The sequence below is a fragment of the Oncorhynchus mykiss genome, chromosome 7, assembly GCF_013265735.2.
Source record: "Oncorhynchus mykiss isolate Arlee chromosome 7, USDA_OmykA_1.1, whole genome shotgun sequence".
Taxonomy (NCBI): Eukaryota; Metazoa; Chordata; class Actinopteri; order Salmoniformes; family Salmonidae; genus Oncorhynchus; species Oncorhynchus mykiss.
The window spans coordinates 15570847-15591575 of NC_048571.1; the positions used below are offsets into that span (position 1 = coordinate 15570847).

At 47.4% G+C, this 20729-nt stretch overlaps 3 protein-coding genes across 4 annotated transcripts in view; 1 reads left to right on the forward strand and 2 right to left on the reverse strand.

The window, feature by feature from the left end:
• The window catches only part of stag1a (stromal antigen 1a), a 44873-nt gene extending 40245 nt beyond the window's left edge, over positions 1–4628 (forward strand). Inside the window, exons 22-26 of one of the 2 annotated variants that reach the window (XM_036982728.1) lie at positions 1–101; positions 174–284; positions 2644–2758; positions 2899–2979; positions 3072–3101. The exon at positions 1–101 is cut by the window's left edge and continues 77 nt beyond it. In XM_036982728.1, coding sequence (XP_036838623.1) covers positions 1–101; positions 174–284; positions 2644–2758; positions 2899–2979; positions 3072–3095 — 432 coding nt within the window. In that variant the 3' untranslated portion in view covers positions 3096–3101. Of the gene's footprint in view, positions 102–173; positions 285–2643; positions 2759–2898; positions 2980–3071 lie in introns of both variants that reach the window. The other variant, XM_036982727.1, reaches the window with a different exon arrangement.
• A 3400-nt stretch (positions 4629–8028) lies between these two features.
• On the reverse strand, positions 8029–11806 carry LOC110495698 (propionyl-CoA carboxylase beta chain, mitochondrial). The gene is made up of 13 exons (XM_021571083.2): positions 11534–11806; positions 11309–11428; positions 11116–11184; positions 10988–11044; positions 10781–10894; positions 10566–10676; positions 10221–10450; positions 10030–10111; positions 9827–9950; positions 9645–9752; positions 9284–9483; positions 9009–9108; positions 8029–8938 (listed from the first exon to the last, which is right to left on the reverse strand). The coding sequence occupies exons 1-13, from the start codon at positions 11777–11779 to the stop codon at positions 8817–8819; spliced, it is 1683 nt and encodes a 560-aa protein (XP_021426758.1). The 5' UTR covers positions 11780–11806; the 3' UTR covers positions 8029–8816.
• Positions 11807–12290: 484 nt separating this feature from the next.
• Positions 12291–17523, reverse strand: LOC110495705 (neutral cholesterol ester hydrolase 1). The gene is made up of 6 exons (XM_036982730.1): positions 17008–17523; positions 16053–16296; positions 14422–14491; positions 13946–14117; positions 13741–13880; positions 12291–13639 (listed from the first exon to the last, which is right to left on the reverse strand). Exons 1-6 carry the CDS (start codon positions 17146–17148, stop codon positions 13153–13155), a joined length of 1254 nt encoding a protein of 417 aa, XP_036838625.1. The 5' UTR covers positions 17149–17523; the 3' UTR covers positions 12291–13152.
• Between the last annotated feature and the right edge of the window lie 3206 nt (positions 17524–20729).

Below are 20729 nucleotides of genomic sequence, written 5' to 3' on the forward strand. Positions count from 1 at the left end.
CTCACCTCCACCGTCCTCAGAGAAAACCCACGGCAGGCGGCGGACACACACCTACCTGACCACGACTCTGAACCTGGCTCAGAGAACGACTATGTACACAAGTAAGTGTGTGTGTGTACGCACGTGCACTGTGTGTGTGTGTGTGTGTGTGTGTGTAACCCTCTCCTCTGCAGTCCCCAGATGCAGATGTCTTGGCTAGGCCAACAGAAGATGGAGGACAGCAGGAAGGATAGAACAGCCATGAACTACATGAAGGCCCGCAACCAGACTGTCAGACAAACTGTGTACGTGTCTAGTGTGTGTGCACGTGTCTAGTGTGTGTGCACGTGTCTAGTGTGTGTGTGCACGTGTCTAGTGTGTGTGTGCACGTGTCTAGTGTGTGTGTGCACGTGTCTAGTGTGTGTGTGCACGTGTCTAGTGTGTGTGTGCACGTGTCTAGTGTGTGTGTGCACGTGTCTAGTGTGTGTGTGTGCACGTGTCTAGTGTGTGTGTGTGCACGTGTCTAGTGTGTGTGTGTGCACGTGCCTAGTGTGTGTGTGCACGTGCCTAGTGTGTGTGTGTGTGTGTGTACGTGCCTAGTGTGTGCGTGCCTAGTGTGTACGTGCCTAGTGTGTACGTGCCTAGTGTGTACGTGCCTAGTGTGTGTGTGCACGTGCCTAGTGTGTGTGTGCACGTGCCTAGTGTGTGTGTGCACGTGCCTAGTGTGTGTGTGCATGTGCCTAGTGTGTGTGTGCACGTGCCTAGTGTGTGTGTGCACGTGCCTAGTGTGTGTGCACGTGCCTAGTGTGTGTGCACGTGCCTAGTGTGTGTGTGCACGTGCCTAGTGTGTGTGTGCACGTGCCTAGTGTGTGTGTGCACGTGCCTAGTGTGTGTGTGTGCACGTGCCTAGTGTGTGTGTGCACGTGCCTAGTGTGTGTGTGCACGTGCCTAGTGTGTGTGTGCACGTGCCTAGTGTGTGTGTGCACGTGCCTAGTGTGTGTGTGTGTGTGTGCACGTGCCTAGTGTGTGTGCACGTGCCTAGTGTGTGTGTGCACGTGCCTAGTGTGTGTGTGTACGTGCCTAGTGTGTGTGTGTGTACGTGCCTAGTGTGTGTGTGTACGTGCCTAGTGTGTGTGTGTGTGTGTGTACGTGCCTAGTGTGTGTGTGTGTGTACGTGCCTAGTGTGTGTGTGTGTGTGTGTGTGTGTGTGTGTGTGTACGTGCCTAGTGTGTGTGTACGTGTCTAGTGTGTGTCTACGTGTGTGTGTGTGTGTACTTGTCTAGTGTGTGTGTGTGTACTTGTCTAGTGTGTGTGTGTACGTGTCTAGTGTGTGTGTATACGTGTCTAGTGTGTGTGTGTATACGTGTCTAGTGTGTGTGTGTGTACGTGTCGTGTGTGTGTGTACTTGTCGTGTATACGTGTCTAGTGTGTGTGTGTATACGTGTCTAGTGTGTGTGTGTGTACGTGTCGTGTGTGTGTGTACGTGCCTAGTGTGTGTGTGTGTGTGTGTGTACGTGCCTAGTGTGTGTGTACGTGTCTAGTGTGTGTCTACGTGTGTGTGTGTGTGTGTGTGTGTACTTGTCTAGTGTGTGTGTGTGTACTTGTCTAGTGTGTGTGTGTACGTGTCTAGTGTGTGTGTATACGTGTCTAGTGTGTGTGTGTATACGTGTCTAGTGTGTGTGTGTGTACGTGTCGTGTGTGTGTGTACTTGTCGTGTGTGTGTGTCTAGTGTGTGCGTGTGTGTCTAGTGCGTGTGTGTCTAGTGCGTGTGTGTCTAGTGCGTGTGTGTCTAGTGCGTGTGCGTGTGTCTAGTGCGTGTGTGTGCGAGTGTGTGTGCGAGTGTGTCTAGTGTGTGTGCGTGTGTCTAGTGTGTGTGCGTGTGTGTGCGTGTGTCTAGTGTGTGTGCGTGTGTCTAGTGTCAGGTGCGTGCGTGTTTCTAGTGTGTTTGTCTAGTGTGTGCGTGTGTGTGTCTAGTGTGTGTGCGTGTGTCTAGTGTGTGCGTGTGTCTAGTGTGTGTGTGTGCGTGTGTCTAGTGTGTGTGTGTGTCTAGTGTGTGTGTGTCTAGTGTGTATGTACTGACCCCCCCCACCTCTCTCTCTAGTCTAGTGTGTGTGTGTACTGACCCCCACCTCTCTCTCTCTAGTCTAGTGTGTGTGTACTGACCCCCACCTCTCTCGCTAGTCTAGTGTGTGTATGTACTGACCCCCCCACCTCTCTCTCTCTCTAGTCTAGTGTGTGTATGTACTGATCCCCCCACCTCTCTCTCTCTAGTCTAGTGTGTGTATGTACTGACCCCCCCACCTCTCTCTCTCTAGTCTAGTGTGTGTGTACTGACCCCCCCACCTCTCTCTCTCTCTCTAGTCTAGTGTGTGTATGTACTGATCCCCCCACCTCTCTCTCTCTAGTCTAGTGTGTGTATGTACTGACCCCCCCACCTCTCTCTCTCTCTCTAGTCTAGTGTGTGTGTGTACTGACCCCCACCTCTCTCTCTAGTCTAGTGTGTGTGTACTGACCCCCACCTCTCTCTCTAGTCTAGTGTGTATATGTACTGACCCCCCCACCTCTCTCTCTCTCTAGTCTAGTGTGTGTATGTACTGACCCCCCCACCTCTCTCTCTCTAGTCTAGTGTGTGTATGTACTGACCCCCCACCTCTCTCTCTCTAGTCGTGGTCTGATGGAGGATGACGCAGAGCCAATCTTTGAGGACGTCATGATGTCATCGCGAGGTCAACTGGAGGACATGAACGAGGAGTTCGAAGACACCATGGTCATCGACCTGGTTAGTGACGTCACTTCCTGTTGCTGTGACATCACTTCCAGTCTGTCGTGTTTGATTGTCTTTTCGGTCGTCGATTCTGTTGTGTAATTCGTCCAGTGTGTATCACTTCATTCGTTGATTCTCGCATTCTGTCGTTCCAGCCTCCCTCCAGGAACAGGCGTGAGAGGGCGGAGCTCAGACCAGACTTCTTCGACTCAGCAGCCATGATCGAGGACGAGTCGGTAAGCAGAACACACACACACACACAGCCTTGCAATGGTAAACCAGTGTGATATCTGTCATTTAACGACATCTCTTTCGTCCGTTATCCCAGGGTTTCACCATGCCCATGTTCTGATCCAGTGTTCCCAGTCCTTCCTGAAAGGGAGAGGGGCCTTCGACATGATGAGCTGTCAAACATCAGACTGTCTGTCAGAACTTTTATCACACACACTCGAACTCTGATCAGCCAGTTGACAGCTTTGTGTGTGTGTGTGGAGTGGATCCCTTCCAGAGAACCACTCACTGGCCGGCCGAAAGATCCCGCTCAACCCTGAGAATTTCGGACAGAGTATCTATCGTACATAGAGAAGATCTTTTATCATTCAGTGGACGTGTGGGTGTGTTGGCTACAAACCGGACAGAATATCAGACAAAATATCTATCGTACATAGAGAAGATCTTTTATCGTTCAGTGGACGTGTGGGTGTGTTGGCTACAAACCGGACAGAATATCAGACAAACTATCGTACAAAACATTGTTCAACATTTCTTTAAAAATATTGTAAACTTTGGCCCTCCTTGTTTGTTCCCACTGACTTGTTTTAACTTCCTGTTATTGTTAGCGTTTTGGCTAATCTCTCCACTAGCTCTGTGGTTCTCGTGGCCCTGTGCGCCCGGCTATACAGTCCCCCATGCCACAGAGTTGTATGGTTGTTTCGTTCCACTTCCGACGTCATGTATAGTCCTCCCACCCCCCCAGATGGAACTTGATATTAAATGTGATAATTCTTTACTCTTTCATTTCTTTACTCTCTCACTCCTGTCTCGTCCCTCTTTACTCTCTCTTCCCCTTTGATAGTGTTGAGAATATCCTTTATTTAGTTTTATTGGCAAATGCACCAAACAGCAACCAATGGGACAGAACTAGAAGAGTTCTCATTGGCCATACAAGAGGCTGTGACGTCATAGCCAAATCCCAAGCCCCTCCCCCCTCAGCTCCAGACAGACACACCCACGGTTGAATCGCAGCTTTTTAAAAACGTTTTAAAAATAAATATATTTTGAATTTCAGTAGCTTTAGTACAAAGTTTTAAATCAAGTGAGTTTTGTGTTCTGATATTTGTACAGTTATCTTTCTGAAAAAGTATCTTGTTTGTTGCCAAACGGTTGCCTAAATGCTTATATCTGATTAGTCCCTACTGCTCAGGCTGTTGCCATGGATACCCAGCCTGTTAAGCGCCATATAAGGGTGTGTCCAGTGCGACCGTAGATGTCGTGCAGACTCAGTCTAAAGTGACTTCCTTTTCATCTGCACTGATGAGGAAGAACTGGACAGGTAACCGCTAATATCCAGTAGCCTTCTACCATATTCATTTCACCTGTCCTCTTTTCAGATCAGTGCATATGAAGGTGGAGACCAGCAGAGAATACCCCTCTAGTCTTATGTGGCTGTAGTTACACATAACAGTTGATTGGTTGTCTTATCACTTTGACCCATCCCTATTGTTCTTCTGCTGGCTGGTTAAGCTGCCCTTCTGTAAATATCAGAGATGATTGGTTCTTTCTGTAGCGATGGCATCACCTGCCCTTTAACCTTCTAAAATACTTTTTTTCTTCCTGTGAACTTGTTGCTCTTATCTTTTTTAAATAAATAAAATCTGTAATCTAATTCTGGATTGTGTGTGTTTTGGTTCTAAGAATAGACTCCATACAGTGCCTTTGGAAAGTATTCAGACCCCTTGACTTTTTCCACATTTTGTTACTTTACAGCCTTATTCTAAACTTCATTAAATGTTTCTCTCAATACCCCATAATGACAAAGCAAAAACAGGTTGACATTTCTGCACATTTACAAAAGTATTCAGACCCTTTGCTACGAGACTCAAGTGCATCCTGTTTCCATAACTTGATTGGACAGGCGCACACACCTGTCTATAAGTAATGTCATACTTTCCAGGTCGATACCCAAACAGTTCGAACTACTAATTTAAAAAATGACTCTCTCCAGAAATAAGTCTCTCACTGTTGCCGTCTGCTACCGACCCCCCTCAGCTCCCAGCTGTGCCCTGGACACCATTTGTGAATTGATCGCCCCCCCATCTAGCTTCAGAGTTTGTTCTGTTAGGTGACCTAAACTGGGATATGCTTAACACCCCGGCAGTCCTACAATCTAAGCTAGATGCCCTCAATCTCACACAAATCATCAAGGAACCCACCAGGTACAACCCTAAATCTGTAAAAAAGGGCACCCTCATAGATGTCATCCTGACCAACTGGCCCTCCAAATACACCTCCGCTGTCTTCAACCAGGATCTCAGCGATCACTGCCTCATTGCCTGTATCCGCTACGGAGCTGCAGTCAAACGACCACCCCTCATCACTGTCAAACGCTCCCTAAAACACTTCTGTGAGCAGGCCTTTCTAATCGACCTGGCCCGGGTATCCTGGAAGGACATTGACGACATCCCGTCAGTTGAGGATGCCTGGTCATTCTTTAAAAGTAACTTCCTCACCATTTTAGATAAGCATGCTCCGTTCAAAAAATGCAGAACTAAGAACAGATATAGCCCTCGGTTCACTCCAGACCTGACTGCCCTCGACCAGCACAAAAACATCCTGTGGCGGACTGCAATAGCATCGAATAGTCCCCGCAATATGCAACTGTTCAGGGAAGTCAGGAACAAATACACGCAGTCAGTCAGGAAAGCAAAGGCCAGCTTCTTCAGGCAGAAATTTGCATCTTGTAGCTCCAACTCCAAAAAGTTCTGGGACACTGTGAAGTCCATGGAGAATAAGAGCACCTCCTCCCAGCTGCCCACTGCACTGAGGCTAGGTAACACGGTCACCACCGATAAATCCATGATTATCGAAAACTTCAACAAGCATTTCTCAACGGCTGGCCATGCCTTCCGCCTCGCTACTCCAACCTCGGCCAACAGCTCTGCCCCCCCCTCCCCCGCAGCTACTCGCCCAAGCCTCTCCAGGTTCTCCTTTACCCAAATCCAGATAGCAGATGTTCTGAAAGAGCTGCAAAACCTGGACCTGTACAAATCAGCTGGGCTTGACAATCTGGACCCTCTATTTCTGAAACTATCCGCCGCCATTGTCGCAACCCCTATTACCAGCCTGTTCAACCTCTCTTTCATATCGTCTGAGATCCCCAAGGATTGGAAAGCTGCCGCAGTCATCCCCCTCTTCAAAGGGGGAGACACCCTGGACCCAAACTGTTACAGACCTATATCCATCCTGCCCTGCCTATCTAAGGTCTTCGAAAGCCAAGTCAACAAACAGGTCACTGACCATCTCGAATCCCACCGTACCTTCTCCGCTGTGCAATCTGGTTTCCGAGCCGGTCACGGGTGCACCTCAGCCACGCTCAAGGTACTAAACGATATCATAACCGCCATCGATAAAAGACAGTACTGTGCAGCCGTCTTCATCGACCTTGCCAAGGCTTTCGACTCTGTCAATCACCATATTCTTATCGGCAGACTCAGTAGCCTCGGTTTTTCTGATGACTGCCTTGCCTGGTTCACCAACTACTTTGCAGACAGAGTTCAGTGTGTCAAATCGGAGGGCATGCTGTCCGGTCCTCTGGCAGTCTCTATGGGGGTGCCACAGGGTTCAATTCTTGGGCCGACTCTTTTCTCTGTACATATCAATGATGTTGCTCTTGCTGCGGGCGATTCCCTGATCCACCTCTACGCAGACGACACCATTCTATATACTTCCGGCCCGTCCTTGGACACTGTGCTATCTAACCTCCAAACGAGCTTCAATGCCATACAACACTCCTTCCGTGGCCTCCAACTGCTCTTAAACGCTAGTAAAACCAAATGCATGCTTTTCAACCGTTCGCTGCCTGCACCCGCACGCCTGACTAGCATCACCACCCTGGATGGTTCCGACCTTGAATATGTGGACATCTATAAGTACCTAGGTGTCTGGCTAGACTGTAAACTCTCCTTCCAGACTCATATCAAACATCTCCAATCGAAAATCAAATCTAGAGTCGGCTTTCTATTCCGCAACAAAGCCTCCTTCACTCACGCCGCCAAACTTACCCTAGTAAAACTTACTATCCTACCGATCCTCGACTTCGGCGACGTCATCTACAAAATTGCTTCCAACACTCTACTCAGCAAACTGGATGCAGTTTATCACAGTGCCATCCATTTTGTCACTAAAGCACCTTATACCACCCACCACTGCGACCTGTATGCTCTAGTCGGCTGGCCCTCCGCTACATATTCGTCGCCAGACCCACTGGCTCCAGGTCATCTACAAGTCCATGCTAGGTAAAGCTCCGCCTTATCTCAGTTCACTGGTCACGATGGCAACACCCACCCGTAACACGCGCTCCAGCAGGTGTATCTCACTGATCATCCCTAAAGCCAACACCTCATTTGGCCGCCTTTCGTTACAGTTCTCTGCTGCCTGTGACTGGAACGAATTGCAAAAATCGCTGAAGTTGGAGACTTTTATCTCCCTCACCAACTTCAAACATCTGCTATCCGATCGCTGCAGCTGTACATAGTCTATCGGTAAATAGCCCACCCAATTTTACCTACCTCATCCCCATACTGTTTTTATTTATTTACTTTTCTGCTCTTTTGCACACCAATATCTCTACCTGTACATGATCATTTATCACTCCAGTGTTAATCTGCAAAATTGTAACTATTCGCCTACCTCCTCATGCCTTTTGCACACAATGTATATAGACTCTCCTTTTTTCTACTGTATTATTGACTTGTTAATTGTTTATTCCATGTGTAACTCTGTTGTCTGTTCACACTGCTATGCTTTATCTTGGCCAGGTCGCAGTTGCAAATGAGAACTTGTTCTCAACTAGCCTACCTGGTTAAATAAAGGTGGAATAAAATAAATAAAGTCCCACAGTATGTCAAAGGACTTATCCGTAGAGCTCCAAGACAGTAACTTAACAATGTGGACAAAGTCTAAACACTTTCCAAATTATGGAGACTGAGCAACAACAGTATCTGTACATTCCTAAAGAAAATAATGTACATTTTCCCTGACACCCAAAGTACTCATTACATTTCCGATGCTTAGCAAGACAGGAAAATTGTCAAATTTATTAAGAGAACATCCTTGGTCATCCTTACTGCCTCTGATCTGGAAGACTCACTAAACACTGACGTTTACAAAGAATGAGTTGGTGTGCCCCTGGATATGAAAAAACAAAATGGTGCCATCTAATTTGCAAGTTATACTTTTGATATTTTAGCAATTACATTTAAAAAAAAAAACACTTAGACATTTACTGGGTGACTTTCACTTTAACTTGAGTCATTTTCTATTAAGGCATCTTTACTTTTAGTCAATTATGACAAGTGGGTACTTCTTCCAGCATTGGTGACTAGGATGAGTGAGGCTGATTATCACACACACATGTTCAAACTGCCATTGGGATATAACATTGTCTCACACGCGGACAAAGAGACATTTTTATTTGACAAACTAGTCTATGGACTCACGGCAGGTGTGTTAATTTAACCAGATAGAAAACAGCTGATTCTTCCAAACAAGTCCCACAGGGTTAGAGACATAAATTGATCTAAGCCAGGTCTCTCCAACCCTGTTCCTGGTGAGCTACCCTCCTGGAGGTTTTTGATCCAACCCCTATTGTTTATCAACCAGCTAATTACTAGAATCAGGTGGCTAGATTGGGGTTTGAGCGAAAACCTACAGGACAGTATCTCTCCAGGAGCAGGGTTGGAGTTAACCTAGCTCTCCAGGAGCAGGGCTGAAGAGCCCTGATCTAAGCTATAGGTGAAGTGAGAGACAGGTGATGGGCTTGGAGACAGACAGGTCGGGTGGTTGAAGGTGTCTGTTAGAGTGGGATGTTGGCGTGTTTCTTCCAGGGGTTGGTCTGTTTCTTGGAGGCCAGAACCTCCAGATCCCTACAGATCCTCTTCCGGGTGGTCGACGGCACGATGATGTCATCCACGAACCCTAAAACACACACGGTTACGACAGGGGAGTGGGTGTAAGGTTTGTTGGAACGGATGGAGTGTGTGTGTACCTCTGACAGCGGCAGGGAAAGGGTTGGCGAACTTCTCTACGTATTCAGCCTCCTGCTCTGCCTGGTTGGATTTCCCTCTGAAGATGATCTGTACAGCACCCTGGGGACATGTTAGAGAGGCAGACATGTTGGGAATGTTTTCAAGTGAGCACTGACTTTCTTTTTGTTTCATTTTGACATTGTGAATGTTGCCATGGCTAGAAGTATGCGTGCGTTACCTCGGTCTTGTGTAGAAGGTGTGTGGTGTTACCTTGGTCTTGTGTGTGTTGTGTTACCTTGGCTCCCATCACGGCCACCTCTGCAGACGGCCAGGCGTAGTTCACATCTCCTCGCAGGTGCTTGGAACTCATGACGTCATACGCTCCTCCGTAGGCCTTCCTAGTGATGATGGTGATCTTGGGGACGGTGGCCTCAGCAAAGGCAAACAGTAGCTTGGCCCCGTGTCGGATGATACCGCCATACTCCTGAGACGTACCTGAGAGAAACGGCGAGGAAGGTGGAATCCTCTGGTTTGAAAAAATCTTAAACTTGTTTTGAATCAAAACAACATGGCAGTACGACGGTTTCACAATTTATGCGAAAGCTGTCAAGTGAGACATTTACTTGTTCATGAGGAAAGTCAGACTTGCGCACTACCTGGCAGGAAGCCGGGCACGTCCACGAAGGTGAGGATGGGGATGTTGAAAGCGTCACAGAAACGAACGAAGCGAGCTCCCTTCACTGATGAGTTAATGTCCAAGCAACCTGCACACACAGGAGAAGCATCATCACCACCATCATCATCATCACTAATCCATCCATCCGACTCTTCTACTCACCAGACGCTACTTTAGGTTGATTCCCTACAATTCCAACAGTTCGTCCGTTCATGCGAGCGAATCCCACTACGATGTTTTTAGCGTAGTTAGGCATGATCTCAAAGAACTCCCTCTCATCCGTAATCTAAAGTTAAAACCACAGATCAATAGACAACAGGCTCTGTGTGTGTGTGTGTGTGTGTGTGTGTGTGTGTGTGTCCTACCCCCTGGATGATGTCCAGCATATCGTAGGCTTTAGTGGTCTCAAAGGGAACAATGGTGTCCAGACCAGGAACCAGTCTATCACTGGAGAGGAGAGGGATGAGATCAAACATCCTCCAAAGGCCCTTCCCATGGATTACATGTTCAGTTCTGTGATTGGCTAGTCTGTCAGACGAGTTCTGTGGTTGGGTACCTGGGGTCGTGGCACTCGGTAACAGGGGCGGGGTCCTGGTTGCTAAGAGGAAGGAAGTTGAAGAAGTTTCGGAGGTTGAGCAGAGCATCGATGTCGTTCTCAAACGCACGGTGAGCGACGCCTGACACGGCGGTGTGTGTTTTAGCTCCGCCCAGTTCCTCCTGAGTGACGTCTTCATTGGTGACAGACTTCACTACGTCAGGACCTGTGATGAACAGGTATGAGGTGTCCTACACACACACACACACACAAAGATCTGGATATAACCCATGTTAGTTGTATTAATTGTACAGTGCATCTATGCAGGAAGGGTCCTGTGGTTCTCCTATACCGTGTGTGTCTTACCTTGACCATAAAGGTGAAGTCGGTCAGGGCAGGAGAGTAGACAGCTCCTCCAGCACAGGGACCCATGATCAGAGAGATCTGAGGAACCACACCTGAAGCCATCACATTCCTCTACAAAGACAAAGAGACCGGGAGAGTACATTTTCGAAGCGATGTCATTTCTTTGCTGTCAATCTCATCCCAGTAACCAGTCTAATCAAGCCCCGCCCCCTTACCAGGAAGATGTCGGCGTATCCAGCCAGTGACTCCACCCCCTCCTGGATCCTGGCTCCGCCAGAGTCGTTTAGACCAATGACTGGAGCACCCACCATCATGGCCTGGTCCATGATCTACAGACAAAAAGGGATGTGACTAGAAGTAATGAATGAGAAGCAGGAGTGGTGTGAACCACCAGGCTCTGGAGAGTGAGCCCGTCCTCCTACCTTACAGATCTTCTGTGCGTGAGCCCCAGACAGACTGCCTCCAAATACTGTGAAGTCCTAAAACAGAGCAAGAGACATTTATTATGAAAATAAATGGTAACTACTTTGATGTGTGTGTGTGTGTGTACCTGACTGAAGACGTACACCAGCCTTCCGTTGATCCTCCCCTGTCCAGTCACCACACTGTCCCCTGCGAACTAGAGGGAGAGGGAAGCTGAAACCATGTCGATGATAATATTTTTTTTATTTTTTATTAATCAGTTTATTCCATTGTGTCCATAGGCTGGATAAAATGTAGGAACCTCTATGGTGAAGTGTTACCTTGTTGTGGTCCTCTTCCATGCCGAAGTCAGAGCAGCGATGTTCCACAAACATGTCACACTCTACAAACGAGTCTTTATCCAACAGGAGCTCAACTCTCTCTCTGGCTGTCAGCTTCCCCTGTGGAGAAGATCATTACACAGACAAAACGTTAAACGGACCGACAGACAGGCAAACAGATAAATACACCAAACTGACAGACTTGCGCATGCTCAGATTATTTACCCTTTTGTGTTGCGCGTCAATTCTCTTCTGACCTCCTCCGATCAGCGCAGCATTCCTCTTTCTGTCTATCCTCTCCTGAACGGAGAGATGACTAACGGAATACCACCGCCGCGACTGTTGCTGCAGCTCGGACTGTGCAACCGCTGCCGAAGCCGCGCCATGTTTTACCTGTCCGAATGTTTTAAAAGAAGCTTTTAGTCCGGAAAGCAGACCACAGCCTCTCCGTGCTACAGCGAAGGCCGCCATTGCTGTCTGACTGACGTACCAGGGTTGGTGGGCACTGTAAGAAAGTGACGCGCGATTGAGCCAATCACCAGACGTTCTTTTTTTTGAATGGCCAGTCAAAAACGAGGTAGATCAGGAGGGGAGGGGGGTTGACTTGACGTGTCAACATATTTAGAACCGTATATGATAGGTCAACCTTGAGGGGTTGTAGATTGATGTTTGGTCTGAATGTCATGGAAATACAAACTACACTCCCCAGAAAGTTGGTTTGGCATCTCCTCTGTGATTGGTCGGTCTGACCGACGCCCTTTGCCCCTTCCCTCCTAGCCACAACTCCTTTCCTAAGCACTGTTGTAGAGCTAACATTGGATTGGTAGAATTGGTTGGTAGAATAAGCAACATGCTAAATGTATCATGCATTATACATATGTTGAAATCGTTTTCGAAACACAAGTGTGTATATTGTACTGGCTGTGTGTGTGTGTGTATGTATGTGTAACACTGTAAGCCTACAGTATAAAACGAGAAGCACTTAAACTGATTCATATTTATTAGAGGGTTAAACATCTAGCAACCATTACAATCATAATTGTACATAAAGTACTGACACCCAGCAGCAGTTACTGGGGACAACTGAGATCATTCTGTTCAGTGGAAAACAATCAAGCTCTCACAGCGTTGTCAGATGAAGTGTGTAAATACAGTCTGGTTGTAGATGAACTCCTCACTCCATAACTTGTCTAAAGAACATACTTATTTTTCAAGTTGTGTTATTGCTTTTCACAGCACCAGGGGATCGTGTTGTATGACCCTACCTTTTGAGTCTTCATGGTTTTTCCATAGAGGCACAATTCTTTATAGATTGCATTGATGTATAAACCAGTTGTGCACATAACATAATTTAACCCAATCTAGTCTAGAACTAGGACTGTTATCAGATTACCACATTCTAACACTGCGCATTGATTGGCTTAGATGGACGTTTATTTTAGTGTATTAGTTTGACAGACATAACAGACTGCATGTTTAAAACACAGCATATGTATTGTTCAGGTCAGGTGAGCAGAGCTGGGATAGGATGGCGTGTGTGTGTTTAACGGAACCAAACATATTGTGACACACTCACACACCCCCCAGAGTGCAAACAGCTACAAATCAGGGAACGGTGTCTCTGTTATATTCTTACAATCTAACACAGTTTAAAACACCCGTCCAACCCAGTTTGATCCAGTTTAACCCAGTAAGAGAGACATTCTAACCCAGGTCAACAATCAGGTTGAACCCAGTTTAAAAGCCTTAAAACATCTGCTTGTCTAACCTGAACATTGGTCTGAAATTCTGACTGCAAGATGGCTTTGGGTTTGCAGTTGCGCACACACACACACAAACACACACTAGAGGTTTTCCTGCAGCCAGTCCATGTATCCTCTGATCATTCTTTTCCCCACATCAAAGAAAAATGGCCAGTGTGCAAAACTCAAGGCGCCGTGGAAACCATCGTCATAGTGATGGCTGGAAACCGTGACGCCCGCGTCCTGTAGCCTCCTGGTGTACATCAACCCATCATCTCTGAGCACATCGTACTCACACGTTAGAATGTAAGCTCGCGGCGTTCTACCCAGAACCCCCTGTTCCGCCAGCAGCGGCGCCGCTCGGACATCCAACAACACCGGGAGAAGATTACCCTCCTGCCCCATGACCTCCTGTGACCCCATCTCCATGCCAACAGGCTTGTAATGCTTAATGTGTTTGGCTGGCAGAAGGTTGGTCCAGTTGAGATGGGAGCGGAGGGAGGGAGGGATGGAGGGATGATGGAGGAAGGAGGGGGACAAGAGGAGGGGATGGAGAGAGGTATCAACCCCCAGGTAGAGCAGCCAGAACCTACGGAGAAAGAGAGAGGAGGGTTACTAACACAGGTGTGTGTGTGACTGTGTGTGTGTGCAGATGTGCACCAGTGTGTGTGAACATGTGTGTGTGTGTACCTGGCCATTATAAAGCGGTGTAGGATGGGTATGTTGTGGTTCTGTTGGTGGGATGGAGTGTTGAGGTCTAGACCCTGGAGGACTGGGTAGATTAACGCCTGAACACTGAACTTCACACTCACACTGTCATCTATCGAGATCTGTGAAGACAGGGAGAGTGTGTTAGTGTGTCTGTGTAGACGTGTGTGTGTGTGTTTGTGTGTACCTGCTGTGCGACAGCCGCAGCGAGGTTTCCTCCAGCGCTGTCGCCTGACACGGCCACACGCTGTGGATCCACAGACAACTTTCCCAGAATGCCCGGCTCCAGGAAGTGCTTGGCCGCAGCCAGACAGTCCTCATACTGCACAGGGAAATGCACTTCTGGAGCCAGACGATACCTACACACACACACACACACACACACACACACACACACACACACACACACACACACACACACACACACACACACACACACACACACACACACACACACACACACACACACACACACACACACACACACACACACACACACACACACACACACACACACACACAGTAATATAACAATTTTGTCCAAACCTTAACTTGTTACTATGGCATTATAAGAACCCAAGACTTTCATATTGTGTGTGTGTGTGTGTGTGTGTGTGTGTGTAACTGAAGCTAATACAGTGTGAAAAGAGGAGACACACTTACTCTACAGACACAACCACTGCATTCAGCTCATCAGACATCTGCCTACACAAGACATCATAGCTCCCCATCTCTGAGAGGAAGACAGGGAGGGGGAAGAGAGAGGTGGGGTGAGTCGAGAAGGAGAGAAAGAGTTAGGGTGGGTAGAGAAGGAGAGAAAGAGAGAGGTGGGGGGCGTAGAGAAGGAGAGAGGTAGGGGGAGTAGAGAAGGAGAGAGGTAGGGGGAGTAGAGAAGGAGAGAAGTAGGGGGAGTAGAGAAGGAGAGAGGTAGGGGGAGTAGAGAAGGAGAGAAAGAGTTAGGATGGGTAGAGAAGGAGAGAAAGAATTAGGGTGGGTAGAGAAGGAGAGAAAGAGAGAGAGATGGGGGAGTAGAGGAGAGAAAGAGATGGGGGAGTAGAGGAGAGAAAGAGAGAGAGAGAGATGGGGGAGTAGAGGAGAGAAAGAGAGATGGGGGAGTAGAGGAGAGAAAGAGAGAGAGAGATGGGGGAGTAGAGGAGAGAAAGAGATGGGGGAGTAGAGGAGAGAAAGAGATGGGGGAGTAGAGGAGAGAAAGAGATGGGGGAGTAGAGGAGAGAAAGAGATGGGGGAGTAGAGGAGAGAAAGAGAGAGATGGGGGAGTAGAGGAGAGAAAGAGATGGGGAGTAGAGGAGAGAAAGAGAGAGATGGGGGAGTAGAGGAGAGAGAGAGAGAGATGGGGGAGTAGAGGAGAGAAAGAGAGAGATGGGGGAGTAGAGGAGAGAAAGAGATGGGGGAGTAGAGGAGAGAAAGAGAGAGAGAGAGATGGGGGAGTAGAGGAGAGAAAGAGATGGGGGAGTAGAGGAGAGAAAGAGAGAGAGAGAGATGGGGGAGTAGAGGAGAGAAAGAGATGGGGGAGTAGAGGAGAGAAAGAGAGAGATGGGGGAGTAGAGGAGAGAAAGAGAGAGATGGGGGAGTAGAGGAGAGAAAGAGAGGGATGGGGGAGTAGAGGAGAGAAAGAGAGGGATGGGGGAGTAGAGGAGAGAAAGAGAGAGATGGGGGAGTAGAGGAGAGAAAGAGAGATGGGGGAGTAGAGGAGAGAAAGAGAGAGATGGGGGAGTAGAGGAGAGAAAGAGAGAGATGGGGGAGTAGAGGAGAGAAAGAGAGGGATGGGGGAGTAGAGGAGAGAAAGAGAGGGATGGGGGAGTAGAGGAGAGAAAGAGAGGGAGATGGGGGAGTAGAGGAGAGAAAGCGAGAGAGATGGGGGAGTAGAGGAGAGAAAGAGCGAGATGGGGGAGTAGAGGAGAGAAAGAGAGAGATGGGGGAGTAGAGGAGAGAAAGAGAGAGAGATGGGGGAGTAGAGGAGAGAAAGAGAGAGAGATGGGGGAGTAGAGGAGAGAAAGAGAGAGAGATGGGGGAGTAGAGGAGAGAAAGAGAGAGAGATGGGGGAGTAGAGGAGAGAAAGAGAGAGAGATGGGGGAGTAGAGGAGAGAAAGAGAGAGAGAGAGAGAGAGATGGGGGAGTAGAGGAGAGAAAGCGAGAGAGATGGGGGAGTAGAGGAGAGAAAGAGATGGGGGAGTAGAGGAGAGAAAGAGGAAGACAGTGAGAAATCAAAGGTTGTTACATTAGGGTTACATCATGAACTAGATGTGTTTATGCTGGTAAACACACACACTTACTGGTGGCCCCCAGGGCCCATCCTCCTCCATGGTAGAACATCACAGCCCTCCTCAGACCCCCCTCTCCTCCCCCCGCGGCCGGGGGCTCGTACACACGCACCGGGACTCTGTCAAAGTCCACGTCACTCACCCTCACCCCGCCTCTCTGCCCTCCCGCCATCTCCCCCAGGGTCTCCAGCCCCGATATGGTCCCCCGAATCCATGGGATGTGGTGACTGAGACCCAGACACTGGCACAGGTCACCCTGGGGGAGAAGGGGGAGAGAAGGACAGAGAGATAGGGGGGAGATGGAGAGGGCGAGAGAGAGGCATTTGAATGAGGTCAGAGAGCTGGAGTATCCCTGGTAGTTTAGTATGCTAACCCTGTTCTAGGGGCTAGGGCTTTGACTTGAGAGTGAGTGTTTGTTCTGTCCTACCAACTCCTATGGTCAATGTCACACCCTTGGCAATGACCACCATAGGAGTTGGCAAGACAGCACAGATCCTTGGCCAGGATAGGGCTCCCAGAGGACACTTTTAGCAATCTACTTACCCCATGACTGTGTGAAATCTAGGTGAAGGGCCACACACACACACAAGGACTGTAAAAGAGCTTGTGCTGTATTTAGCCAATTCAAATCAATTATCCACATATGATTTCACACAAGGGCTGGAGAAAGCACAGTAAAGCATTGTTTTACTTAGATCACCAAATCAGTTCACATGTTCTACTTGTTCAGACTAACTAGCTAGCTTTACAACGCGCCACATGTTAGCTGCATTATAAAAACGATTTAGCTAGTATAGCCTCCAACTCAGTGTCTTAAACCAATAGGCCTAAACCTGCTGCACCTGAATGCGATACATAAGTCGAGTGATAGAGAAAGCATTGCCTACTACTCGTTCATTTAAAGAACTGTCAAGCTAATGCAAAGTAAAGTATGATTTCGCTTATAGCTATTCTTCTTGTTTCTTACCACTTGCAGCATAGCACGGAATAAGGCGTCCAGCAGCATCAGTTTCAAAGGCTCCTCGATGGCAGCAGGTAACGGTGTATAGATGTAATAAGAAACACCCACCGTTAATATCAATGTTACTACAACAGAAGACAACTTCATCTTTAAAACACCAGTATTACTAACGTTAGCTATCACCCTAACATGAGACTGGGTTAGCTTTATATTAAAGATTCCGACTTCTCTCGTTAATACCGCTTCAACCGAACGTGTAAGAATGATATAAATGACATATTCTGAACCAGTTATCGATATCGAAAAAGTTACACCCCTTGTTTTTGCATATTCGGTGTCGTATTTTCTTAGCTAAAACGTTACTCCCCTCCGCTCAGAGGTAACGTCTTAAAACTGCAACGCCTATTTTTGGATGGTAATGAAACGTGGCAATAGTTTCTAAATCCCATGACATCGCTCTCAATTCCACGGCAATTTGCTGAGCTTTTTTTGACTTTATCAATTCATTTTCATTCACTTTACAGATAAATACTTCCACCCCATATATAAAAACAACTGGTTCAGAGACCTGGCCAGTCCAATCTATGGCTAAACTTCAGTAGCCTCCACCGCAAATCACTTGAACGAATTCAACCAGCTTTGATTGGTTCAGGGACTTCAACAATAAAATGTAAGGCAATTTACTTTTCTATTTTTGACCTTGGGCTATTTTCTATGATTTCATATTATTATAAGTGGAAAAAAAAAGACTTGATTAAAAGGTAAATAGCTTCCACACCTAAGGACTTTCATAAATAAAACCAACTGTAATTAGTTCAGGGAAATCTCGCTATACCCGCCGATGAACCATCAAACAGGCAAAGCGTTGAATCGTACTACACCCCCCCCCCCCCCACAGAATACAAAGGGAAGCATGGAGGAGACCTGCCCAGTGACACAAGCCTACCAGACAAGCTAAATAAGTTCTATGCTCACTTCGAGGCAAGTAACACGGAAACATGCATGAGAGCATCAGCTGTTCTGGACGACTGTGTGATCATGCTCTCTGCAGCAGCCTATGTGAGTAAGACCTTTAAACAGGTCAATATTCACAAGGCCGCAGGGCCAGACGGATGACCAGAACGTGTGCTCCGAGCATGTGCTGACCAACTGGCAAGTGTCTTCACTGACATTTTCAACCTCTCCCTGTCTGAGTCTGTGAGTCTGTAGTACCAACATGTTTCAAGCAGACCACCATAGTCCCTGTGCCCAAGAAAACTAAGGTAACCTGCCTAAATTACTACCGACCCGTAGCACCCACGTCTGAAGCCTTGAAATGCTTTGAAAGGCTGGTCATAGCTCACATCAACACCATTATCCCAGAAAGCCTAGTCCCACTCCAATTTGCAAATTGCACCAACAGATCCACAGATGATGCAATCTCTATTGCACTCCACACTGCCCTTTCCCACCTGGACAAAAGGAACACCTATGTGAAAATGCTATTCACTGACTACAGCTCAGCGTTCAACACCATATTACCCTCAAAGCTCATCAATAAGCTAAGGACCCTGGGACTAAACACCTCCCTCCGCAACTGGATCCTGGACTTCCTGACGGGCCGCTCCCAGGTAGTAAGGGTAGGTAACAACACATCCGCCATGCTGATCCTCATCACAGGGGCCCCTCAGGAGTGCGTGCTCAGTTCCCTCCTGTACTCCTTGTTCACTCATGACTGCACGGCCAGGCGCGACTCCAACACCATTATTAAGTTTGCCGATGACACAACAGTGGTCCAAGCACACCAAGACAGTCGTGAACAGAGACAGAAAAGATTTGGCATGGGTCCTCAGATCCTCAAAAGGTTTTACAGCTGCACCATCGAGAACATCGTGACTGGTTTGCATCACTGCCTGATCTTGCAACTGCTCGGCCTCCAACCACAAGGCACTACAGAGGGTAGTGCGTACGGCCCAGTACATCACTGGGGCCAAGCTTTCTGCCACCCAGGACCTCTATACCAGGCGGTGTCAGAAGAAGGCCCTAAAAATTGTCAAAGACTCCAGCCACCCTAGTCATAGACTGTTCTCTACACTACTGCAAGGCAGGTGGTACCAGAGGGCCAAGTCTAGGTACAAGAGGCTTCTAAACAGCTTCTACCCCCAAGCCACAAGACTCCTGAACATCTAATCAATTGGCTACCCAGATTATTTGCATTGCCCCCCTTTTACGCTGCTGCTACTCTCTGTTTATTATCTATAGATAGTAATTTTAATAACTCTACCTACATGTACATACTACCTCATTTACCTTGACTAACCGGTGCCCCCACACATTGACTCTGAACCGGTACCCCCTGTATATAGTCTCGCTATTGTTATTTTACTGCTGCTCTTTAATAATTTGTTACTCTTATCTTTATTTATTTGTATAATCTATGAAAAAAGACATATGGAATCATGTATTAACCAAAAAAGTGATGAACAAATCTAAATATATTTGAGATTTGAGATTCTTCAAAGTAGCCACCCTTTGCCTCGATGACAGCTTTGCACACTCTTGGCATTCTCTCAACCAGCTTCACCTGGAATGCTTTTCCAACAGTCTTGAAGGAGTTCCCACATATGCTGAGCACTTGTTGGCTGCTTTTCCTTCACTCTGCGGTACAACTCATCCCAAGCCATCTCAATTAGGTTAAGGTCAGGTGATTGTGGAGGCCAGATCTCTGATGCAGCACTATCTCTGTCTTTGGTCAAATTGCCCTTATAGGCAATTTGAGGTGTGTTTTGGGTCATTGTCCTGAAAAACAAATGATTGTCCCACTAAGCGCAAACCAGATGGGATGGCGTGTCGCTGCAGAATTCTGTGGTAGTGCTGGTTAAGTGTACCTTGAATTCTAAGTAAATCACAGACAGTGTCAACAGCAAAGCACCCCCACACCATCACACCTCCTCCATGCTTCACTTTGGGAACCACACATGCAGAGATCATCCGTTCACCTACTCTGCGTCTCACAAAGACAAGGTGGTTGGAACCAAAATCTCAAATATGGACTCATCAGACCTAAGCACAGATTTCCACTGGTCTAATGTCCATTGCTCGTGTTTCTTGGCCAAAGCAAGTCTCTTCTTATTGGTGTCCTTTAGTAGTGGTTTCTTTGCAGCAATTTGACCACGAAGGCCTGATTCCCACAGTCTCTTCTGAACAGTTGATGTTGAGATGTCTGTTACTTGAACTCTGTGAAGCATTTATTTGGGCTGCAGTCTGAGGTGCAGTTAACTCTAATAAACATATCCTCTGCAGCAGAGGTAACTCTGGGTCTTCCTTTCCTGTGGCGGTCCTCATGAGAGACAGTTAACTCTAATGAACTTATCCTCTGCAGCAGAGGTAACTCTGGGTCTTCCTTTCCTGTGGAGGTCCTCATGGGGCCAGTTTCATCATAGCGCTTGATGGTTTTTGCAACTACACTTGAATAAACGTTTCTTGAAATTTTCCGTGACCTTTTGACTGACCTTCATGTCTTAAAGTAATGATGGACTGTCGTTTCTCTTTGCTTATTTGAGCTGTTCTTACCATAATATGGACTTGGTCTTTTACCAAATAGGGCTATGTTCTGTATACCAACCCTACCTTGTCACTACACAACTGATTGGCTCAAACGCATTAAGAAGGAAAGAAATTCCACAAATGAACTTTTAACAAGGCACACCTGTTAATTGAAATGCATTCCAGGTGACCACTTCATGAAA